At 43.1% G+C, this 17564-nt stretch overlaps 1 protein-coding gene across 1 annotated transcript; it reads left to right on the top strand.

The window, feature by feature from the left end:
- The first annotated feature begins 1455 nt into the window (after nucleotides 1-1455).
- LOC124851069 (zinc finger protein 41-like) lies at nucleotides 1456-17333 on the top strand. Its single transcript, XM_047342832.1, has 4 exons — nucleotides 1456-2051; nucleotides 7714-7787; nucleotides 12684-12798; nucleotides 15865-17333. Exons 1-4 carry the CDS (start codon nucleotides 1790-1792, stop codon nucleotides 16899-16901), a joined length of 1488 nt encoding a protein of 495 aa, XP_047198788.1. The 5' UTR covers nucleotides 1456-1789; the 3' UTR covers nucleotides 16902-17333.
- Nucleotides 17334-17564: the final 231 nt, after the last annotated feature.

The raw sequence follows: 17564 nt of genomic DNA, 5'->3' as shown, positions 1-17564 counted from the left end.
GCCAAGTTAAAAGTGTTACATGAACAGGAGACAGGGTGAGCATCAAACTATGAGGCTGTGGTTTAAATAGAATAGAATAGGATACAATAGAATTGTAATGCCCTGAAAGGTGGTATAAAGAATGCATGTCCTTGATTTTTACCAATACAGAGAAAAATAGTGAGAACTATTTTCATTTTTTTAATCAGCACTTTTCTAGTCTTGATGACCACTTATAGCGCTTTTCAGTACAGTTTAATGCCATTCATACAGTGCATCTATGGGCAGCCCTTTTTCTATAAGGGGCAATTCGAGGTTCAGTATCTTGCCCAAGGACACTTTGGCATGCAAATGTGGAAGACTGGTCACGAACCATCAATTTTCTGGTTAGAGGACGGCCGCTCTACTCCCACAGCCACAGCCGGCCCTTTAGAAATACAAAATATGGCACACATTAAATGGTGCCAAATTTCAGTACCTGTGAGCGCATCCGGGTGAGAATGTATACGTTAGTGACAGTGAAAGAGACAGTATAAGTTAGATAAAGAGCGAGAGAGCGAGACCACATGACTCACCCCTTAAATCCTATTTACTGCTGCAGTAACTGCAGCTATCATGAGTTCTCGTGATACTTGCAAGTTCTCACAAGACAAGATCAGCGAGAACTTGCAATACTCATGAGTTATCGCGATAACTGCACCAGTAACTAGGAGGAGGATAACAGAGGACGTTTAGGCTAAAAACACGGTTTAAATGATGCCCTTTCGAGTCAAATTTGAATATCTGGGCTTATGGACACTTGGATGACACCACAGGAGCAGTATGGAGGCATTTAAAGTTATTTTTGGGTGAACTATCCCTTTAATCTTGACAGAATCCAATGTCATTGACCTTGTCATGCAATTCCAGTGGGTGGGCTGCTGATCCTTTTCTGTGACATCACTCCCATGAAGTAAAGTGATTTCAGTCCCATGATATCCATGCTAACCTGTAGTAAAAGTCCTGTAGACTAAATTTCGTTAGAACATCAAATAAACAGACTGAAGCTTAGGTGTCCCACATTCCCCAATGTCCCAGATTACCCAAATTCACCCTACTATAGAATCTTCATTTGTAATATGATTGAAATGTAAGTGCATTTTAATGTGACAACACTTAGGATCCTCTTATTATAGTCTCTCTATATTATGATATTTGGCAGTCTATATTTAGAATATGTTTATTATGCTCTATTAGTTCATCATGTGCACTCAGTGGTTCTTAATGTGGGTGTGTTTGATTAAAAGGACTAATGCAATTCCTGGTTTCCACCATTTATCTGTCAGATTTGGCTGCAACACTGTTTACCCCAGAGAGTGTTTTGTGGATTCAAACACTTCACCCACCCCTCCACCGGCATAGTGGTGGGTAGATGATGAGTGAAGTTTCATATTCCAGGGGACTATCACTTTAAAGCCTGACGGGAAGCTTCAAAACAGAGGAAGATCACAGACACTATTCTGATCAGAAATGAGCATGGTTCATGTTTCTGTGAGAACAAGGATTTTTCGGATTCAGAGTAACATCAGTGTCAGGTTGGGAAAGGAAAGATTCTGACTCAGCTGACTAAAGTAAAGTGAACAACAAACTGACGTCATCACAGGGCGACTCGTGCACTTCATAGAGACACAACATTTGAGCTGCACACAGTCGGGGACTGCTCCAGGTATTTTGCATGTCTCTCCGATCACACACCAGCGTGTGGATTTGTTGACACCCGAGCCCTGACACGCACACCTGTCCGCGCACGAACACAGACACAGCCGAGACAATGATGGCGGACTGTGTCGGCTTCCAGGCGCAGATAGCCTCGATCATAGAGATACTGGCCAACTCTGCGGTGGCGGAGATCTGTAAACTGGTGGACGATGGCTTCGCGGCGCTGCGTTCCCAAATGGAGCAGGAGCGCGACAAGAGCGAGAAGGAGAACGACGCGCTGCGGCAAAAGCTGCGAGACATGGACGTGAAGATGAGGAGCTACCAGAGGAAGATGAGGAGAAGAATTCAGCGGGAGGAGTTCAGGCCACCCGAAGGTAAAGAGGTGGAGGAGACATTAGTCTGAGGGAGGCAGGACACACACACATGTCCTCATATACACTGTCATGAAACCACACTAACTTCATGAATGTTCCAACCTGGTAACCCATATTTTGTATCTTATTGATGACCTTTAACTGATCTATGAAACACGAGCAATGATACTAATTGCAGCTCATTCTACCTTTGTAACTGGCCTCCACTGGTCTGCAGCTGAGTAGACACTGTTGGTTTTCTTTGAGGTTTCCACATGACCTACTGGTGCTGGGCTCCGGTTCATTCCTGTTCATCCCACTGTTGTATGTGGACATGACCTGACTTCAGTTTGTCTTGTGTCAATAGAAGCACATAACTGAAAACCAGAGTGACCCTCTTCGATAGCTTAACAGATTTTCCATCTCTATTGTATTGAAATAGATATTGTATTCCCATATCTACAATGAGAAAGTTATTGGCTTCTGTAAGTAATTTCAATGTAAGGGAGGAATGACAACAAGATCCAAAGTCCCCCATCTTTGAGGCTTCAACAGTGTAATTTACCTCTGACACTTCAAGTGGTCAAATTCCCTCGTTGTGTTGTTCCCTCCACCGCAGCTCAGCAAAGAGACACTTTAATGTTTACTGATGGTTCTTTCTCACTGCTGTCATTTTTTTCCCAGAAGCATCAGCTATTTTCATAGAAAAAGCTCTGATAAAACCACTGCCCAGCACCTGCTCAGCAGCAAACAGCAGACAGATGCAGTTGAGAGACAAGCTTCTGAACTTAGTGGAACATTTAGTAGCTCAAGATACAGATATATCCCTCAGGAGGTGGTAGAGACCATGGGCCTCATTTATACAACTGTGCGTAGGATTCATACTAAAAGTGTACGTTCACACAAAAGCCGTAATATGGCGTACGCAAAAAAAGATTCAGATTTATAAAAAACGTGCACACCTGAAGGCAATTTTCTATTTATAAATCACACTTATAAAGCACCTCATGAATTTTAAATCATCCTGCTGACCAACGGGTTTCTACGGTGAATAATGGCATCAAGTGATAAGGAAGAAGAAGCGAAACTCTCTGACACCGACATCAAGGTGTTTGTTAGTGAGGTGGAGGTGAAGAAAGACATATTGTTTGGTGTCCACAGCAGTGATGTCATTAATAAAGAAAATACACTGATACACTGCTGCTGAAAATAATACAGTGAGTGAGAGTGAGTATGATAGAATGAACGGTGCCTGAAAATAAAATCTTCGCTAAAAGCTAGTTTCATCCTAATCCTTCCATTCGCTCACTCCTCTTTCAGTGCAAGTGCATCCATCACACAGCAGTACGCATGTGTGTCACTGCAGTATTTATATATTTAGAGCAATCAGACCGATTACTTCACATATCAGTGGATCCTAGATGTCATTTTCCTCCTATATATGCAAATAAACATATCTGTCATTTCTGAAAAATCATGTTGTTTTTAGCCAGTCTGACTATAAAGAAAAACAATCAAGTATTTTCAGTTTATTATGACTATATAACTGTAGCAGGTCAGAGAATGTCGAGCAGGTGGTCCTTCATTGTGGCCCAGGATACATTTCAGGTTCACATTGCTTAAAGAATGTGTGTCATATATGTCGTAGCACCTTGAAAGTGGTCTGAGTGTTCAGATGTCAAATATGTCTTCAATGCATCTTTGAGAGCTGTTCGCTTGTGATCGGATCACCAGAGACAGATGATAGCCAGTGTGAACAGGGCCTTAGATTCTTAGGTAAACAAACATCTGCTCAATGTGAAAATGAAAAAAATATTAATAAAGAGACTCAAAACAAACAATAGCACAGACCATAGATTGTATAGAAAAATGGACATAGACTGTGTGTGAAAGGTGAAGGCAATACGGAAGCAGCTGCATTGTTTCTAATGGCCAGCAGGGGACAGTTCCACTGGTTATAACAATATGCACAATTTGACAAGTTAATGGTCTAAATCAATAGTTTCAAGTGTCCTTAAACATTAATGCTAGTGTCACTAGTGTGTGATTGACAGCTGGTACTAAGACCTGGCAATTAATCAGGACAGATGCGATGCGTCTTTGAGTCACCTGGTCATGCTTTTGGTAAGTGTTTTTTGATATAAGCCGATTTTCACTTGCTAAAATTAGTATCCCAATTAATATGAATGTTAATGTGAATTATTAATACAAATTAACCATAACTTTCTACTTTGTCATTGATTAGTTCGGGATAATTTTTGTATTACGTTGAACAGGTAAAAATAGTTGTATGTAACCCTAATATATTACAGCCTATTGTTTATGTAATTGTTGTATTAATAACAATAAAAAGTAATCTAGTAAGAACTTTTCATTTATTAAAACATCCTCAGTTTATAGGCACCACTGGCAGACAGAGAGTAGGCAATAGATTTGTTGTGTCCTTTTTAATTGACATTAATATTGTGATATCACCCGGTAGTTTTACTTTTTGTCAAGGCTTATGTACTTTTGTATGTTTTCTATCAACCTGCCAGGGACTGCAGATGAAAAAAAAAAGGTCAAGGTCACGGTGGCCTCACAAAGTATGTTTATGTTTTTCTTGAACGTGATATCTTAAAGGGGACATAGCATGCCCATTTTACCACAAGTTGATATGGTTCCTTGGGGTCTTAATGAAATGTCTGTAACATACTTTGGTCAAAATACCACAAGGATCATATAAAACAGCACCCTTTTTACCCTGTATAAAACAGCCCTCCACAGAGTGACCTGTTTTGAGTGCCTGTTCCTTTAAATGCTAATGACCACTCCCCTCCCCCTCTCCCCATGATTTTAAACGATATAAATTACATATTTTATATGATATAAATTATCAAATATGCATCCCATACTTTGTATTCCCTTCTGTTGTCCTGGAGTTTTAATTTTCCCAATCACATAATTAAATGTCCCCCTCTGCCCATCCACTACAAGCACACAAGCAGACAGACAGAGAGAGAAAGAGAGGGGTGGGGGGCTATGAAGACCATCATTTACCCCGAACCCCGACATTCAACGGGTACAACAACAAGCGGAGAAAGCAGAATCGCGGGCTGACCTTATATATACAGTCTATGGGGCTGACCAGCGGAGAAATGCTCGTCCCGTGTGAACAGCCGGCGGCTGCGCGCTTGGGAACGGCGCTGCGCTGCTCGCAGAGCGGCGCTCCCGTCTGGGTGTTAACCCAGCGTAACTACTGTACCCCGGCTCGTAACCGTAACAGTGTAACCGCGTACAGTAGTGCTGAACACTGCGGAAGTCTTCCACACTGCTGGCTGTGTGGAAGACCGCTGCGAGGCAGCGCAGCGCCGCTTCAAGCGCGCAGCCGCCTGGCTGTTCACACGGACGTGCATTTCTCCACGCTGGTCAGCCCCATAGACTGTATATATAAGGTCAGCCCGCGATTCTGCTTTCTCCGCTTGTTGTTGTACCCGTTGAATGTCGGGGTTCGGGGGTTACAGTAGTGCTGAACACTGTGGAAGTCTTCCACACTGCTGGCTGTGTGGCGCTGACACAAATTCCAGCTCACGCACGGGAGAGCGAGCGGTCGCGCCCGAGCAGCTGCTGCAGCCTCCCAGTCCCAACGATCCAGACAAATGCCACATGTGAGTGAATCGCGGGCTGACCAGCGGAGAAATGCTCGTCCGCGTGAACAGCCAGGCGGCTTGCTTGGGAACGGCGCTGCGCTGCCTCGCAGCCTCGCTGCCTCCGTGTAAACCCGGCGTAATGAGTGTGGGGGATGGGGGATGAGGTGGGGGTGGGCCAAGACCATGTAGGGAGACTTCCAGTACCTTGTTACGACACAAAACCCAGGAAGCTCAATCGAGTCGCTCAAGCATGACGTTTCTGACTTAGAGGAACTATAACAAAACGCGCGAGTGTTTTTTCCCCAGAGTGTTTGGGTTGGTAGACATGCCAGATACCCACATTAACCTGTAGAAGCACTAACAAAGTGGAATTTGCATGCTATGTCCCCTTTAAGATCAGCTTGAGGGAACGTCTTCAAATTTAGTACACACTGATTCAATTTTGGTGGTCGGAGTTCAAAAGGGCAAGGTCACGTGACCTTATATTGTCTTGAACACAGTATATCAACAATGCTCAAAGGGAATTTATTTACATGTGGCATTCAGTTGGATTCACGGATGACCTGAATAGATTTCAAGGTCACTGTGGCCTCATGCATGTTCTTGGCCTCTTGAGTTTGATATTTCAACACCTGACTTGAGGGAATTTCTTTTGATCAGTTGTCACTAGGACTCAAAGATGAAGTGATTGCATTTCAGTGGTCAAAGGTAAAAAAAAAAATTATATAGAAAAATGTACACTGAAATTGCAGTGGTTGGCGGATGCATACAACCGCAGTGCGGTAATTCTAGTTTCTTTTTGAAACTCCACTCTGTTGGTCCTTCACAACATACATTTCTCTGGTTTGATTTTTATATAAATAACAGAAAAAATGTGTTGTTGTGCACTGATGTAAATCAGGTCCACTAAAATATGAAAAAGACAAACAGACATTTTTTATGTCCCTACATTAATAAAGACTGCATGTTTACTTAGTAGTACTTTTCTTATCTTAACTTAACTCATCAGACAGACATTTTTGGCCTTATTAGTTCTTTATCCTAGGTTTGTTTATTTAAGATTGTTTTATTTGCTTATCTTAAAGGGATATTTCACCGAAAAGGGAAACTGACTTATAGGCTTAAAACACGGTGTAAATGACGCTGTTTCGAGTCGAATTTGAATGTCGGGGCTTCTGGACACTTGGATGAACCACAAAAGTAATATCCAGGCATTTTAGGTATTTTTTCTGTCTTTTTTAGCATTTGAAGAAGTGGTCACAATTGACATAAATTTTATTGGATTTGGCTGCAACGCTGTTTACCACTGAAACTCCCAAAGTGTTTAGTGGACTCAAACAAAGTGAATTTTCCGTTTCAAAACAAAGTGGTTCCGTTTCAAGACTCGGTGATACAGTCCCTTTGTAGAGTGTACATACTGTACCTGAGATGACATGAGTTGGAGTGAATGTGCTAACTGAGGCTTCCAGGATGGTGTCATGATGGCACTTGTTTTATTTTAGAGCATAGAATTGAGAATATCCCTTATGTCACAGGAACAGTGTCAAACACTGTCCCATTTTATAACATAGGGCAAGATGTAGAATATCCCTTATGTGTTCTGCACTAATTAAGATTACAAGCACCAGTTTATGTTAGGGGTTGTTACCAACCACCAGTGGATGTTGGGGACATATCTTCAGTTGTGTACCATAGCGTCATCCGGTATTTCGGCCTTTTAATCACAAGACGCCTTCTTCTAAGGTAGGTCCACCACACGCTAATAAGGCCTGGGTCCCTAACATTTTGGGGATGTTTCCTCCTGATCCAGAGCTTGATGGTGGATGTTGCAACAAAACCCCTGCAGCCAACCTCGACAGGGCAAACTATTACCTACCTTGGGAGAGACTTACTTTACAACCAGTGAGGATGTATCTGAGGGTAGATGGAGCTGAGCATAGCAGGCAGGGTGGATCTTCATTTAGCCACTGCTGGAGGTTTTGAGGTTTTGAGGGTGTAGAGGCGTAAAAGCTTCATTGGACAGTACTTGCTCAGGGTCTTGTGTTATTTTCCAGGACCTGATGACCATCAGCCTCTGGTGTCTCTTCATGCCTCCTCAGAAGAAAAATCCTTTCATCACATTTCAAAGGTAAAGATTAATCGCCAGAATGTTTCTGTGTTTCACTGAAACCACATCAACACACAATGGGCCTGATCTACTAAAGGTTTGCTCGTGTAAAAACGTGTGCAAACTTGATTTCACCTGCAAAAAAACATGCAAGCTGATCTACTAACGGTGTGCACTGAGAATAACACACGCTGTCCATTCAGTACGTTTGCCTTAATAAATATGCAATATCGGGCATTTCTACCCGAAATATTGGGAGTAGTAGATGCAAATACTTTAATTTAGCACATTTATTGTGATTTACAAAGCCTGAAAACAATTGCAGGGACTGTGACTGCGTCTATATTTAATACGTTTGAAAGGTAGGCGCCAAACAAAACTGAGCATTCACAGCCACAAAAGAACAGAACATTTAACTCAAGCCTGAAGAAGAAATTACATTGACATTCATTATGTCTTCCTATTTCCCTCTTTTTGCCAACATTACATTTTTAACTGGGGGTTTTCTTTTTTTCGCAAATTGTGCTTGTCTCCAGTGTGTTAATCTCCTCCGGTGCACTCTCCTCCCTCTACATTCCCCAGCTACTCTGTTGTGGGGCCGCTTGTTTTGAGAGACCTCACCAATGCCTGTACCCCATCTTCGATCCCTCTTGCCAGGGCACTGATGGACATAGTGAGCGTAGTGACCTGCTTCCTCCTCTTGAGCTGCTTCCTCCTATTGAACTGCTTCTTCCTATTGAGCTACTTCCTCTAATTTAGCTGCTGCTTCCTCTTGTAAAGCTGTTTCCTCCTATTGAGCCGCTTCTTCATATTGAGCTGCTGCTTCCTCTTATTGAGCTGCTGCATTCTTTTATTGAGCTGCTGCATTCTTTTATTGAGCTACTTCCTCTTATTGAGCTGCTTCCTCTTATTGAGCTGGTGCTTCCTCTGATTGAGCTGCTTCCTCTTATTGAGCTGCTTCCTCTTATTGAGCTGGTGCTTCCTTTGATTGAGCTGCTTCCTCTTATTGAGCTACTTCTTCCTATTGAACCACTTCCTCTTATTGAGCTACTTCCTCTTATTGAGCTGCTCCCTCTTATTGATCCGCTTCCTTCCTATTTTCCGCTTCCTCCTATTGAGCGAATTAAGGCTCGAACCCGCTCTTTGCCGCTTGCGGCTATATTTATTATTTGTAGTCTGCCGCCTCGGCTCAAATTCCCGTGAGCTGGAATAAGCTAAAAACACGAAACTTGGCAAAATAACTGGAATTGATGTGCATCAACTTTCTCTGAAACATGAGCTCATTCGGCCTCATGGTGGATCTATAATTAGGCCTCATAAAAGTCTGTCATGATAATTGGTCAAAAAACACCATAAAGCTTTGCCCAGGGCAGGGCTAAGCGGAAATTGGCAATAACTCTTTAAATACCTGTAGTTGTCCAATCATCATGACACTAATTAAATATGTTTATACCATATTGTAGAATAGCCGTGTTTACGCATTTTAAGTTTTGCCCATAGGGAGTACCAAAAATAGCAAAAATGTTCCTATTGAGCTGCTTCCTTATACTGTGGCCAGCTGTGGCTGAGGGGAAAGAGGTCCTCCAACCAGAAGTTGGTGGCTCAAATCCCAGCCCATGCTGAATCATCATAGATGTTGAATGCACTAAGTGGAAGTTGGATAAACGCGTCAGCTAAATGACGTAAAAATGTGCTGCTTCCTATAAATGAGCCACTTTCTCCTATTGAGCGAATTAAGGCTTGAACCTGCTCATCGCCGCTATATTTCTTTTTGTTTTACCCACAGCATTTACTTTCTCACAGATACTCTCCCATATCGCGTTTCTTCGAGTTATAATAGGGTTAGGGTTAGCTTTGCTATAGCTCAACAACATGTTTGTTTGCCACTTCCACTAACACCTCCAATTCCATGGCATTAAATTTCGCTTTGCGCTTGCGGTCACTCTGCTCTCAGTAACGCTCCATGGCAGAAACCAGTAGCGCACGCAAAACACCCATTTAAATACTACTGCCTCTACCATGTTTGCACTTGTTATCATTTGCGCAATTATTTTTGGTAGATAACCCGCAAAACGCCCCCCAACCAAACAATCTGTTGTAATGCACACAATTTAACATTCTTTATTTGGGATCTTAGTAGATCAGGCCCTATGTTTTTGAAAGAGAATCCACATGATTTGATGAGAGAACATGAATCAGAGAAATGACATCATCTACAATCCTCATGTACCCTGCAGAGATTCAGATGGAGATGCTGTTTGCTGACTGTTGTTTTTTGTTTGGAAGTTGAAAAGTTCTTAAATGCCTTGCCTCCCTCACAGTCTATCACAGCTATTTGTGTAACAGAGGGTTTATTTCTCTGTTTTGACGTCATGCATTTCAGTTAGCCAAAGTGTACATCGTCCCAGATTATCTCGCATCAAGAACAAATAAATTAAAGACATAGAAACGTCAGTGCACATTGATATATTAGGGCCCTGGTGACTGATGTGTTTGAAAGAGTCGTGACTGTCGTGTTCTTTTATCCCGAGATATGAGAAGAGCCGGTCTTGGTTTGGTTCAACAAGTATTTATTCAGAAGCAATGAAAAGGTACAGCATAGCTATGTGCACATAGCTATGGGCACTCAATACACAGCCTCGGCTAAGTCAGTAGCACGGGGTAGTCAAGAGTCGCCCCGAATGGACGACAGGTGCAATATTTATAATAGTAGGTAGAACTTCATTGGTCAATAACGAGGGGGAGTCACCGTGGTTTAGCCCTGCCTCTCTCTTGCTGGTGCGCAGGCGTGGTCCCATCCTCTTGGCCCTGGAGTCTGCGAATGATGAGGAGCTGCTCCCAGGTTCGTCACTCCTTTCATAGTAGCTGGGCAAATCTTCACATTCTGACAGTGTTTGGTTTTGTGTATTAAAAACAAGCCTTTATCCGGCTGAAGCCTTGTGGGTCTTCAGTAGTTTTGCAAATACGGTGTTGCTGTTCATTGGAGTGAGAAACATTGTGTTTCTGTTTTATCGACTGTAAGTTCTGTGTGTGTAAGCATGCGTATTTATCAGACAAGACAACTCCTTTCCTATCTGCCCTTCAGAAGCTGGGCAGCTGCTTGAATTCTTTCTAAGGCATAGGTCACAGTGTCTTAATGAGCACAGTGCATTCATGTATGTGTGATGTTGAATAAAGCTAACGGAATACTGTAATATATATATAGGTTTATGTATGAGAACAAGTTTAAGTACAGTGTATTGTATGCCACGGATTACAGTCCTATCAAATCCCTCCTTTCACACCATTTTATGGTGTGAACAACTTACTGGGGATCATCCACAAACTCCCCAACCTCCATCTCATCCAATGCAAACTCATCACTATCATCACCACTCAACAAAGGCAACTGGTAGGGTGGGGGATGGGGCATGTTTTCCTTGGTCAGAGCCGTGGTGATGAGTCTGTTGAGCAAGGTCCTAAAGCAAGGGATGCAGCAGCAGCCACAGGTGACTAGGATAGCTGCAAAGATAGCTAGGGAGAGGAGGCAGGATGCAATTAGCCCTTTCCATTTGCAGAATGCCGTGTTCATCCAGCTATCTAGGGGGTTGTTAATTCCAGAGTCTGCGGCCATGTCCTGTGCCATGGTGCATAAGGCGGAGAGGGCCCTGGTCACCGAGCCATCAGGGGTGGTATTGTTGGGGATAAATGTACAACAAGAACTTCCTATCATAGTGCGCACACCACCCTTTTCTGCCAGTAGGAGGTCTAGGGCCATTCGGTTCTGTGTGACCATAAGGGAAGTAGGGGCGAGCAGTTCGGATAGGCCTGTTATGGTGTCTCGAGTAAGGTTGGTGAGGCGTTGGAGATTGAAATGGACATAGTTAATGCGATCCACGTTTTTGTTGGGAGCATGCATACCTAACCTTTACGTCTAGCCACTGATGTAATACGCAAAGGAATTGGAGTTGGTGCCTCTCTGTCTGGAGCATCTGAATTAGATATGAAAGTCCCTGAGTGTAGATACTACAACGTACTGCTAGTTGGCGGTTTATCTATAACCTGACCTTGGGTACTGCTTAGAGAGAAGGTAGTATCTGTGGAATGAGTTGGGCTGGTCTTCTTGGTGAACAGATTTACTGTATGAGGATAGTCAAAACTTCTCTCAGAGTACTCTGAAGTAAAAATAATTAAAGACATTTTTATATCACATCCTCTGCCTTTGTCCCATATAACACTGATGTGACAAACAAATTAGCAAACTAAATGAGGATGGACTATGTCAGAAAGTGAACATAAAAAAGTTTCAACATGTGTCCTTTTCCAGTGTAAATATCCCAAGTTTATGTTACCATCACAGACGGCCACAGATCAGGCCTGATCCATAGGTCTAAAAGCAACACTTCCAGGTCTTTCCATACATGAATACATTCATGTAACAGCATGAAGTGACCACGTCAGTCAGCCGCACGTTTTAGCTCCAATATTTACATTGTTATATCTACATGAGGACAGGAGCAGCAAGAGGAGCATTAGTAGTTTTGACACATTATGTTTGTGTATATACTGTAGGGTTAAGCTCATTAGCATAAACACAACAGATGCGCCTACTCCTTTCTGTCAGTGTCATCTTAGTTCTGATGTATTAACCTCACACCAGTGTTCAACCAGAGCACACTGCTCTCTGTACTGTAGTCTGTGAGGAGTATTAGAGCATCAGATTCTGCAGCTGTAGCTGAAGTCTTCCTTCTGCTATGAATGGAGTCATTAGGGGATTACAACGAGCCAGCAGACCTGGGATCAGTTGGTAACAAGTAAATAAAAGTAGCACAATAAATGTATCTAATTGTGAAAGAGAAAAAGTCATGACTACATTTTAAGTTCTTCAATAAGTAAGTAACAGAGTAAAAGTTTTTTTTGTCCTGTAAACCTTCACAGAAGGGTGAAACCAAGGTGATTCCTCTGGTGAAGCAGGAGAAAGTGGAAAGAGACAACTGCAACCTGGACCTCAAGGTGGAGGTGAACATAAGGGCAGAGTGTGGCCTGTCAAATGGTGAGTGCTTAATTTGTTTGTTTACAGCCATTACTCTAGTTTGAACATGTTAATTTTTGTGTAAAAAGATGTGAGGATAAACTTTAGAATAAACTAGAGGTTAACTGGTGAAACATTTACACCTCGTCTGAACTTTTTCTCCATCAACACTACCTAATTTATTGGTTAAATAATTAGAGTTATCTGATGAGTTTGAAACATGTAAAACCTCCTGCCTTAAGCCATGGAACTAAAGAGAAGTTCAGAAAACTTCAGATATTTACCATAGTAGCAAATGTACCAGACAGATCTGCTTTCTGTTAACATCATGTTTTATAGATGCTTTTCCCCCTCAAAAAGCTTTGCAATTAGTTTACCTCTCCACCTTAGCACCCATAGACAGACCATCCAATCAGGATGTAGCATTCACCCATTATGAAGCACTAAAGGTGTGATTCTTCACCATCCTCACAATTCGATTACGATTCACTAGTCAACAATTCGATGCATCTTGATGCATCTTGATGCATCACATCCTCAATTTTTTATAATGCTGCACATGGCTGCTTTTTCATCAATTGATACAGTATAATTGTTACTATCATTACAAGTGTGCTGTAATTTATAAAATACGTTTTTCAATTCAAAAATCTGACTACAGTCTAAGCCTTAAAAAGAAAATGTTTGATTGTAGCCTTTACCGTATCAGTGTGGTCCCGCCAGGCCCCCCTTTGTCAGTGCCACTGCATTGAGGCGCATCACTCTGTGCTGGTCAACAAGTGATTCTGCTCCTCTAACCTTTTCTAATCACTCACACGTGGAGCTGATCTTTATGATAACCTTGTGAATTCATATTTACATGTACCCGGATAAGTGGAGTGATGCTTCTTCTGCAACAAGGAAGTTAAAAGGCGCACTGTGTCATGTAATAATTTTTGGAAGAACTTCTCTCGTGTCTGCATCCTGTGTGTGTGTTCAAGTTTGTGTGTGCTCGCCACTGTCGCTCTCCAGACACAAACTGACAATCACATTTATTTAGTTATCAATTGATAATTGATTGAAGTCGGATCATGAATCCAGGTCACTCCAGTCACTCTAACCCTAATATCTTGGCTGTGTGTGTCTCGTGTGCTGTGTGGCAGGAGAACTGGGTACAATCAAAATGTTGGACTATTTTTGTGTTGGTGTTTAAATTTGTGCCTCATCATTTCTAGAGCAAATAAAAAAAACACAAAGTAAACGTGAACTACTCTACAGGTCCTAATAAGTTCTGATTAGTGTTGGTGTTCATAGTTAAAGTGCAAAATGTGCATACACCATCGAGGGAGTTAGGAGGGAGGATACATCAACAGGACACCCCAGCACGCTAAAAGACGACCGGGTGTTTTCCTGAAGCAGCAGTGGAAACATTTTATCGATTATGTTCTGCCACTGCTATGGAGCTTTTTTCCTATCTTTATTCAACAGCGTGGTCTTTCAGTTTGAGAGCATGACTGGCAGGTCTACCTGCTAGTGCCATCCGACCTCTGCAGCTCATCCAGAATGCAGCAGCTCGACTGGTCTTTAACCTTCCTAAATTCACTCACACTACTCCGCTCCTCCGCTCCCTTCACTGGTTACCAGTGGCTGTCCGCATCCGTTTCAAAACATTAGTATTTGCCTACCGTGCTGCGAACCGATCGGGTCCAGTCTACATCCAGGACATGGTCAAACCTTACACCCCAGCCGTTCACTCCGCTCTGCATCTGCCAATCGGCTTGTTGCTCCCTCACTGCGAGCTAAACACTCAACAAAATCACGACTGTTTGCTGTCCTGGCTCCTAAATGGTGGAATGAGCTCCCCAATGACATCAGGACAGCAGAAAGTCAACACATCTTTAGTAGCACTTAAATGGCACTTACTTATAGCACTTTGAAGTTTGGCTTTCTTGAAGAAAATTGTACTTTCTTGATTCTTGTTGTTCTGGGTTTGTCCCCTCATGGTTGAATGCACTTATTGTAAGTCGCTTTCGATAAAAGCGTCAGCTAAATGTAATGTAATGTAATGACTTGTTGAATTTATGTTCAGGTTGTGTATGACTTTCCATCAAAACCCTGCCCTTGCACTCAAATAGCCCGTTTGCACTTAAATTTGCTCTGCTTCGGCTCAAACTGTGTGCTTGCACTCAGATATATTGTTGCTCACACGGATTTCTTGCGCTCCACCTTCAGCCCTTCTCCGCACTCGTGAATAGTCTGCTCTCAGATTTCTCCTGTGCTCTTGGATTTTTTTGTGGAACAACCCTGTCAAAAGTTTGAGCAGAAGCAGAGCAAATTTAAGTGCAAACAGGGGCTATTTGAGTGCAAGGGCAGGGTTTTGATGGAAAGTCATACACAATCTGAACCGACATTTTTCAAGGAACTAAAATGTTTCCTCAGACTGATGTTTGCTTGCACTTCAACTGTGGTCAAAAGACTAGGGGAGATTAGGCAAATTAGCCTGCTGAGGTATAAACAACCAATAGCTACAACAAGCTGTTCCACTCCAATAAACAGGCAGCAGTAACGCAGACGACTCTACAACAATGATAATCCTATATAAATTGTGCAAAACTAAAATAATAGTAAGCATGGAGGATCTTAAAATTGTGCTTTCAAAAATAGAAATGGTGTAATACTCGACCAATCAGGCATCTTCAGTGCTGCAAGCCCCCACCCCAAAGGTTCCTGTACTTTTATAAAGGTACTAGCCCCTGTGCAGGGACTGTTTTGGGCCTAAAAAGACTTAGTTTAGACCCAGGTCTCTGTAGTGGAAATGCAAAGTTCTTGCATAGGTTCCTACTTCCTGCAGAAAGTTCCTGCTGTGAAAACGCAGCTGAATTGCCAACACATCAGAGAGGTTTAAGATGCTCAACAATCATCAGATCCTGAGCTCATTTAATCAAAAAGTGAAACTTCACTCACAAAGTTTAATCCCGATTTACTCTTATACTCATGTATGTACATTGAGCTCTCTAAATTCAATTCATCAGTTCTCTGAGTTGTTCCTTTTTCTTTTTCTTAAAATCCACTCACCCTGTTGCTCTCTGACTTTCTGCACCTCCTCAGCCCTGGAGCCCAATGAAGAGATCCCCCACGGTAATGTTGGTGACACGAGTGTCATCACCCCTTCCACCCCCTCCACCAACCAACCCTCTTCCTCTCCCACTGACTCCACAGTGGATCTGACCTGCCAACCACGAGCCAAACATAAAGCCACCGAGGTCCTGGGAAACAGTTTGGCAGGCAGCAGTGGGGGCCTCCCGGGCCCTGAAGCTGCTCGCAGGGAACTTGGAGTGAGCCTTACAGATGGTGCTCTGAAGCCAGAGATCCAGACAGATGATTGCATGGAAGAAGAACTTCATCTCTCTCAGCTGTCAGCTCCTGTAGCATCAGATGAGCCCAGCCCCGACCGCCTCCACAGCCTGGGCCTTGACCTGGTCTGGATGCAGGAGAGGGTCAGCCATCTTGGTGCAGCGTATGCGGTAGCACAGTTGGGTTTGGGTAACACAGAAACTGGACACCCCTCTGCCTCCTTTCCGTCACAGGGAGGAGGAGACAGTTTAGATTGTCCTCCAACTATGCTTTTCACAGGTGGAGCTCATGAAATGGCTGCTTTTGCTGCTTCTTTTGACATGGCAGCTGCGGCCACCACTGCTGCAGCTGTTGTCACTGCACCACCTCCACCCCCTCCCCCTTCAGCTCCTTCTGCCATAACGACCAGCCAGAGTCGACCTTATAGGAGCAGCGCTACCTCTTCTAAAGATCCTGTGTCGTGTGCAGTTTGTGGTCGTCTTTTCCCAAGTGCAGCTGCCCTGGAGCTGCACCAGCGGGTGCACACAGGGGAGAGACCCTACACTTGCCCCCACTGTGGAAAGGGCTTCGCCCAGCCCAACAACCTGCGGGTCCACCTCCTCATCCACACCGGGGAGAGGCGTTATCGATGCACACTGTGCGGGAAGAGTTTCATCTCATCCAGCCACCTGAAGAGGCACCGCACAGTCCACACGCAGGAGAAGCCCTACAGCTGCTCGCGCTGTGGACAGTCCTTCAGCCAGATGTGTAGTGTTCGCAGACACCGGCAGCAGTCCCAGTGTGGACTGTAGACTGACCCCCGGATGAGGTGGATGAAATCTTAAACTGATCCCCACCTGAAGGGTGATTCACTCAAATCCCTTTATATGGGAATTCATGCATCTTATGTAAGCATGAGCAAACAAGAGAAGGTTGTATCCTGTGATATCATGACATGTAGAGTTGATATTTTTCCTAGACCATAGAAGTAATATGTGAACTCTGTTTTAAGGTGGCTTTCCCTTTCAGACCCTCAACCTTTTCCTCCTCTATGCATCAGACAGAGGATCACAGAGTGGACTGTACAGGAGTGTCTCAGTGTTGACGCCACTCAATCCATCCTTTTATCATGAAATGGTCAAGTTTATGACTGACCATTCGGTTTACATAACTTACTATGGTGGTATTTGAGTAATGAGTTGACCTGTAAAATTGACTTAAAATACATCAAACTTTGACCACAATTTATTACAAATATCTAATCTTGCCTTATTCAACTGTGGTTTTATATTTCCAGACAGTTTCAGCTCTGTTGTCTGTTTTAGAGCTAATCACACACAAGTGTGCAAAGGGTTTTCAGTTTTTTCGCTGGAAACAGGGGGGACATGTTAGCTCAGTTAGCTTAGCTCAGTTAAAAGAGAAACATCTACATATTCCAACAACTCTGAAGCAGCTTTTATTTTATGCAATCATCA

Source organism: Hippoglossus stenolepis, chromosome 2 (genome assembly GCF_022539355.2).
Source record: "Hippoglossus stenolepis isolate QCI-W04-F060 chromosome 2, HSTE1.2, whole genome shotgun sequence".
NCBI classification, from domain to species: domain Eukaryota; kingdom Metazoa; phylum Chordata; class Actinopteri; order Pleuronectiformes; family Pleuronectidae; genus Hippoglossus; species Hippoglossus stenolepis.
The sequence above is the reverse complement of the archived record's forward strand: the minus strand, read 5'-3'. Positions and strand labels throughout refer to the sequence as shown.